General features: G+C 36.5%; 1 protein-coding gene across 1 annotated transcript in view; it reads left to right on the top strand.

Annotated features, from left to right (window-relative positions):
- Positions 1-7,929, top strand: part of SMARCAD1 (SWI/SNF-related, matrix-associated actin-dependent regulator of chromatin, subfamily a, containing DEAD/H box 1) — a 155,916-nt gene that overhangs the window by 86,054 nt on the left and 61,933 nt on the right. The window contains exon 6 of the mRNA XM_042783091.1: positions 3,202-3,302. Within this exon, the coding sequence (XP_042639025.1) occupies positions 3,202-3,302 (101 nt within the window). The remainder of the gene's footprint in view (positions 1-3,201; positions 3,303-7,929) is intronic.

Genomic DNA, 7,929 nt, shown 5'->3' with positions numbered 1-7,929 from the left:
TTTGGTATTTTCATGCAAATTCTTCTGCTAGTTGGGGTTTAGTCCACTTTTGTATCCTTCCCTTCTAGGCTCAGGGTTCGAAGATTATCTTCTGTGTCTGTGTTAATTGGTTTTCCTTTTCTTTGTTGAAGAGCATCTGTGCAGTCCTTCTGCCTAGTCTGCCATCTTCTGGAAGTCCCTCCCCTTTTTTTTAAATTTTATTTTAAGAGTTTGTTTTACATTCAGCATTATGTGTACATTTACTTTTACTCCCCATTTGCCATGCCCAACCCTAACCCAGTCTCCTCCCCTCCCTACCCTTCCCCTGTGCCCCTCATAGTTATGCATTCCCGTTTGTCCTGCATTTTCTCCTTGTGAATGTTGCCCCTCTGGTGCCCCATGTTCTATTGTTCTAAGGGATGCATTTCCATAGAGTAAGTGGGTGCGTCACCCTGGGTGGAGTGGTCTGCATGTATATCTTGTTAACTGTTGGGCTGAGAGCCAGCCCATGGGAGTGAGTTTTATTCCAGGTGCAGAATATATTCCAGGGCCATAGTATTGGGGGTCTCACCAGACTCCATCCAACCAGTAATTGTGGTCATTGTTGAGTTTTTGGATTTTCTTACACGTTTTTCCTCCCAGGATCTCCAGATTTGATCCTTTCCTGAGTGGTTGACATTGGTAGCCAGACACCGTCTAGTTCTTCGGGTCTCGAGGACTGTTGTGTCCTAGCGCTGATTGCTTCCATATGCCCTTGCTTTTTGCATTCTTCTTCACTTCTGATGCTAGGAGAGCATTAGGTGCATTTTAGATGGCCACTTGAAAGCTTTTAAGACCCCAGTCACTACTCACTGATGTAGGATGAGGAACAAGGCTTTTATGTATTTTGTTGTGCCAATTGAGTCTGGTGTCCCCCAGTACTATGGTCCTGAGACGGTAGATCCATTGGATCTCTCTCCCATAGTGGATGCTAGAAATTGTTGCAGTATGCAGAGTGCACATTTACTTTATGAAATGGATCTGGAGATAATACTAAGTATTGATATTGACAAAATTACATAATTATTATATTTTGACAATGTGTGTAGCAGCATGTTACGAAATTTTTAAGCTTACAGTTTAAAAGCTGTCATGTACATATATTTTTTGAATGTTGTATTTCTACAAATTTTATTCTGCATACATAATTAGGATGGTGGTGAGGGTGGTTGTGTGCCATCAAATCTATTGTTATAGACTCCTGGTGACCCTGTATGATATAGTAGAACTAGCCCATAGGGTTTTCTAGGCCGTAATCTTTATGGGATCAGATCATCAAGTCTTTTCTCCTGCAGAGTCATTGGTGAGTACAAACTGCCGACTTTTATGTTAGTCGCTAAGTGGTTAACTGTTGTGTCAGTAGGGTCCTTTCATAGTTAGGGTAGTAATATAATAAATTTTGAAATCATAAACCTTTGTTAGCTTTAATGGGTGATTTCATATTTGCACAGCAGTGTATCTAAGTTGCGAGTTCTGGTAGCGTAGTGCCTAAGGCATTTGACTGCTAACCAGAAGGCTGGCGGTTCAAACCCATCAGCCACTCTTCAGAAGGGAGTTTGGGCAGTGTCCTTCCATAGTGATAACTACCTCAGAAACCCAAGGAGGGGTCGCTATGACTCAGATCCAACTCAACAGCAGTGCGTTGCATTGTTGTTGTAGCTAAGTAATTTATATCTGAAAGAGGAAATATTTAAGAAATGTATAATAAAGTATGAGTATATAACCTGCCTTTTTTTTAATGTATTTTTGTTGTTGTTGTTGTTGTTGAGAATGTACACAGAAGGACATTTACCAGTTCGACATTTTCTACATGTATAGTTCAGTACTGTTGATTACATTCTTCAAGTTACATGCTCATTCTCACGTTCCTTTTCTGTGTTGTTCCTCTTCCGTTAATATAAACTCACTGCCCCCTGAATTTCCTGTCTAATCTTTTGAGTTACTTTTGTTGATTTGATATGGGTAGATTTTAAAAAAGAGCACAGTCCTCAAGTCACACTTTACTACTTAAGCTGAACTATTACCTTAAGACTTCAGGATATTTTTAGTTTTTGGCTTAAAGATTATTTCAGATCAGTAGCTTTTGGGGTTCACCCAGCCTCTCTGCCTCTGTAAAGTCTGGATTCCATTAGAATTTTAAATTTTGTTCTGAAGTTTTCCCCCTTTTGTTCAGGATTCTTCTATAAAATCTTTGTTCAAAATGTTTAGTAATGGTAGCTGGGTACTATCCAGTTCTTTTGGTCTCATGGGAAAGGAACAAGTTATTCATGGAGACAATTAGCCACACATAGTATTTTCTCCTCCTATTCTTGACTCTCCAGATGAATAGAGGCCAGTTGTTTCTTGGTTGGCTGCTTGCAAGCTTTTAAGACCCCAGGCACCCCCCAGAGGCAATGTACAACAAAGTACTAAACACATTATTAGGCCAATTAACTGGAAGATCCCAGGAAACCACAACCCTAAACCTGCACACTAGGAACCAAATTCTGTGAGGTGTTTGGTTATACAAAAGCAGCTTAGCAACCTTTTTCCCTCCCTTGTCCTTGTAACATGGCTTCTTATGTAGATTGAGTGTGTTTTTTATTTCATTATGGAATATGCAGATTTCTTGTTACTGTTATCCTCTTATTTTCAGGTTAAGAGCATTAATTGCTTAGGCTTTCTATATCTCAGTTCCTCATTTGTAAAATGAAAATATTACCTACTTTGTAGGTTTGTTGTGGAAAGTAAATGAAACTACCCTTATAAAAGGCCTAGTACATAGTACATAATGTAATCATTATTGGTGCCACTAATACTGTTCAGATAAATCTACACTAATGGAGCTCAACTTTTACTGCTAAACATTAAGTTATTGGGGAGAATCACTCCCTTCTCCCAATATTACTCTAGAATTACTCGTCAAGTTAGAGAGGTTTATTTCTAGCATTAGTAATGTGGTATACAAATACAGTGTTAACAATGAATTCTGTTTTTAAAAGACTGAAAGGAGTTTCTACTCTCTTTCCATTCAATTCAACTGACGTTTATTGAGTTATACATACTATGAGGAAGAAAGAATACTAGGCTTGAAGTCCAAAGAACTTTCTACAAGTGCATCTGTTACAATAAAATTTTCTATCTTTGTTTTAAGTTGATTGTTACTACTTTTGTAAGAATTTGAGTATGCTTCTATTTTTAAAGGTGGTGGACCAAGGAAAAGAAAAGTATCTTCTTCTTCAGAGCCATATGAGGATGATGAATTTAATGATGATCAGTCTGTAAAGAAGAAAAGATTAGATCATGTAAGTTACATTTTATGTATCAAAATTAAGCAATATCAAAATTAGCTGCTTATGTAAAGAGTATGTTGAGTCTGAATATCAGAACTAAAAAATCCACTTAATATATTTTTAATTTTCAGAGCTAATACAGGGATTTTGTGCTTATATTTAAGTTGTGACTGTGTTTGCTTTTTTAAAAGTTTACCCAGGATTAATTGTGTATTTCTAATTATAAAGGTAATTCTTTAAAAGATATTCTAATATTATAAAGTAACTTATTTAGGAAAATACAACATTTTAACACTAAATTTTGTTTCATAAAAATTATACCTACATGTAGCTATATAATACCTATTAAAAAAAATCTACGCCACTATCACCATTTTCTACATCCCAGAGGCAAAATATTAATTCTTCTAGATAACTTATGATATTTACCTCCATATCTTAAAAATAATAGTGGTTTTGCCTTTATTTAGAGTTTCTCTGGCTTTTCATTAACTTTTACTTTCCAAATGGAATTACTCAGAAGCATCCCAAAGAATCACTTGTTTCTAGATATAACCTTCCCTGTCTTCATTAACAATGGCACAGTTTCTTGTAATCATAATCAGTAGCAGTTACCCCAAGTAACACAGTAATTTCTTTTTGTGTGTGTGTATGTGTATCTGGCTTGTGATTTAGTGGCACAAGAAGCCCAAAATAACCAGTTGGCAGTTTCTACCTTAATTCAATGGAACAATTGTTATATACTCTTTGGAAGCATTCTTTCCTTGAAAACTGATACTAATGGGAAATAAAATTTCTATGAGTAGATTTTTAGGTGTAAAGGGCAGCTATAGTGTCAAGGACTAGGTCTACACTTTAGTTTCCAGACTCATTCCTAATGGCTGTGGGAGAAGTGGGATCATATATTGATTGCTGATTGAGAGCAACTTATATAGCCTACTAGACCATACTTCAGGTTGGTCAGGTATTATCTACAAATTCACATGCCGAATTTTCTGTAAGTTATTCCACTGTTCTGTAGGACATCTGCTTTTAGATATTTGAGCAAATGGTGAGATAAGTGAGCTCTATGGGCATGAATCCACTGATGTACTTTTCCTCAATGAAACTAGCTCCCTGGTCAGAAGCATTGTGTCACAGTGTACTATGTACAGTGTACTATAATCCTTTCCATAAAAAGTGTTATTAGAAACAGGTAGATAGGGAAGGGAAATCCATACTCAGAGTGAGTATATATTACTGTCCCTCCCATGATGAAAATGGTCCATTGTAATGCACTAGATGGTTCACTGAACTTCCCAAGAAATGGTGCTATATTGGAGACTCATTCTTAGTTGGCCTCTGCTCTTGCTAAATTGAGTCCTCACCAGTAGTGATAGGGAAGTAAATCTTGGTGTGGGACAATTTTATCTTGTTGATCACCATACATGGCTGCTACCTCTTTTGCCATGGCCACTTTGGATATGGGCCCATAGGTAAGCATCCAAGTGACCACAGTCATTGATTTTCACAGAATGCATTATCTGATCCACCTGATTATTTCAGACCTCCTCTTCAGTAGATGGCCTTTGCTGAACATTTCCACCAAAAGCTATTATCCATACATTTTATTTTCATTCTGAGATGTTCAACACTGCACTTGCATAGATTTCTTAGCTCTTGATCTTCCAATCTTGTTCTTTATCTACTGTACATGGTAATATTTATTGTCAGTCTATGCCTCTGGCAGTCTCTTTCCATACAAATAGACAAGAAAATGTACTGCGCAAAATTGTGAACTGCTCTTCAGGGCTATTTTCTTAATTGGAATTACAGCATCAGTTTACTTTTGGCTGGTTCTGTGATTAATGCAAAAATTCTTTATAAATGAGGTTTTATTTGGTCATAAAGAATTCCCATATATTTATATTTTGGTTGAAAGAGGAGCAGCAGTAAAGCAGGAATAGGTACCATGGGAGACTGAGCCACCTATACATGTAACTTGTGCCTCCTGAATATGTTTGAGTCCAATCTTCAGTACAACATTTCCACTTGATGATAGGTTACTGCTCTGTGCTCAACTTTAGGCTTGGTTGATCAGATACACAGATCACATAGCAGTTCAAGTTTCATGGACACTTAATGTCCCATGGTCAACTGTTCTTCTTCTAGACAGGACACACTACCAGAGCCAATAACTGTTCCTCAAAAAAGAGAACAGTCAGTTCTATTATAACACTTGTTTTAAAATTGTGAATTTGTTCCAGTTCAATTCATATATTAGAGAACAGTTTGAGTACCACCTAATTTTTTTTTTAATGTGTAATACTGGCTGTGAGAAATACTAGGTGAACACAGAAAATGGCACCCAGGTAACCTGAACTACGTAGGAATACACAAAATATACACACCTCAAACATACACCTCACTGATCATGCATCTTATCCTACAAGGTTGTGTTTTACTATGCTTTCACCTTTGGAAACTTTCCTATTTGAAAAAAAAGCACTCATTCACTATCACAAACGTATCTAAGCATCCTGATTCAAAAATGCCAAGCAGTGCATGCAAAAGGAAAGTTTTTTGTATTGAGGAGAAGTTTGAAACAAAATGATTTTAAGAAATGAGAGCATGTGTTATCCTTAGCGGTAATTGTAAAAGAATTCACATTATGAGTCCTCAGAGACAACAATGGCTGCAAGTGCTGTGTTAGCATTTAGAACAAGGCTTAAAGAAATAGAAGAAAATGAAAGATTGTTGAGCATATTGACTAAAGACCAAACAGTGAAAAAATTTTGAACAGCCTTTCTCACATAAATCTTTGAATCTGTGTCCGAAGACCTTAAACTGAAATACCATGTAGAAATGGCTCCTTTTAGTGCTAGTAGTGGCTGGTTTAGTTTTCAGATACTGCTAAAATCTCCAAAGCCTTCAGCCATCAGGCAAGCCCCAAGTGCAAATGAGAAAGCTGTAGAATTTTCCAGCAGTGATACAGAAGTAAATTGATGAAACAGATACTTGCTATGAATGCATGCCTCAAAGACAAAAATCATGTTTCAGGATCTAAGGCTCTGAAAGGTAGCATAATTGGTACCACTAGTGCCAGGTAGAGACTGTGTGTTTGAAGCTGGGTCCAATAGTTTTATCATTCACCAAAATGTGAGCCTTTTGAAAGGAGTTGTTAAATTCAGCTTGGGTTTTATTACTGGTATAGCAAAAAGGATGGATGCATTGATACTTTCACTGAGTTCTTCCCTTTTATAGAGGATTATTGCAAAAACAAAAATATTAAAGCAAAACAAATTCTTATAGTGTGCCTACCAATCTATCCTTTTACAGTAGCCAGACTCAATCCAAATGTCAAATTTGTCTTTTTTCCTTAAAAAAATAAAAAAGAAACCACTTCCCTCTCTGTTACAGTCCATTGATAAATATGTGATAGCACCATTTATAACTTAATATTTCTGGTGACCATTTACTATGTTAATTGTAGCTATTAAACTTGAGAATGCAGAAGTGGTTGTAGAACTTTAGAAGAGATTTAACACTAGAATAACCATTGACACCACTGTAAAAGCCTAGAATGATAGAACAAGAGTGTTTGCATTGTATGTGGTAGAAAATGTTTTGGACTTGACTCCTGATTTTGAAATATTTGATACTTCAGAGAAACTTTGAAAAATCAAAGAATAAATTGCATTTGAAGAGGTAGATAATGAAGATATTGAAGAGCTAGGTGCTCACTCTGATGATCTAACCATAAAGCACTTAGAATGTCTTGTTACTGATGGCTATTAAATGTAGAAGATAATGAAGAAAACCAAAAGTCTATATCATGACAGCATAACCCATCAAGTTATCAGATGTCTTAAGTATTCCTGAAAAACAATCGTACTGGCTTAAAGATAATACTTTATTGTTGAATGTAGAATAATCACGCATATTATTTGGAACCACACAGGCAGTTTTAGTATGAAAAGAGGAGACTAGCAAAGCAGCAGCAATTATATTTTAAAGCAACACAGACCACAAGCCATCTTTTATATTTAATGTTAACAGCTATGTCCATTTTCAGATATCACTCCTACCATTACATAATAACTCACAAACTATAGCACTTTCAGTGCCCACTTTATTATAGTATTTATGTGTTTATTAGCTATTTAATTTCTGTAAAACTGGGCTAAAATTTAGTGCCTAAGGCACTTGACTCATAACCAGAAGGCTGGCGGTTCAAACCCAGCAGCCACTCCTCTGAAGGAAGGTTTGGGCAATTTACTTCCATGGTGATACTACCTTGGAAACCCAGAGGGGTCGCTATGAGTTAGATCTGACTTGATGGCATTGAGTTCTCTTTTTTAATATGTCACTGACAAAGTTTTGGAATACTGTGCCCCTAGCACAATTTACTCATAAACACTATGTTTTTTATTTTCATAACATGGTAATTTTTTGAAATGGAGCTTCCACCAGTCTTCCTCGACCAGTAATCCTGGTCTTTTTTATGACTCTGAGTTGTTTCCCACATTTTTCACCTACACTATCTGGGACCTCCTGTTGTGACCCCTTTCAGAGCATATAGCATTAGTAACCGGGTACCATCTAGTTCTCAGAGTTGTAGAGGCTGGGGTTCATGTGCTCCATTGTTGTTGTTGTTGTT

Source organism: Orycteropus afer, unplaced genomic scaffold (genome assembly GCF_000298275.1).
Source record: "Orycteropus afer afer isolate SDZICR_OR568_19922 unplaced genomic scaffold, OryAfe1.0 scaffold00652, whole genome shotgun sequence".
NCBI lineage: Eukaryota > Metazoa > Chordata > Mammalia > Tubulidentata > Orycteropodidae > Orycteropus > Orycteropus afer.
The sequence above is the reverse complement of the archived record's forward strand: the minus strand, read 5'-3'. Positions and strand labels throughout refer to the sequence as shown.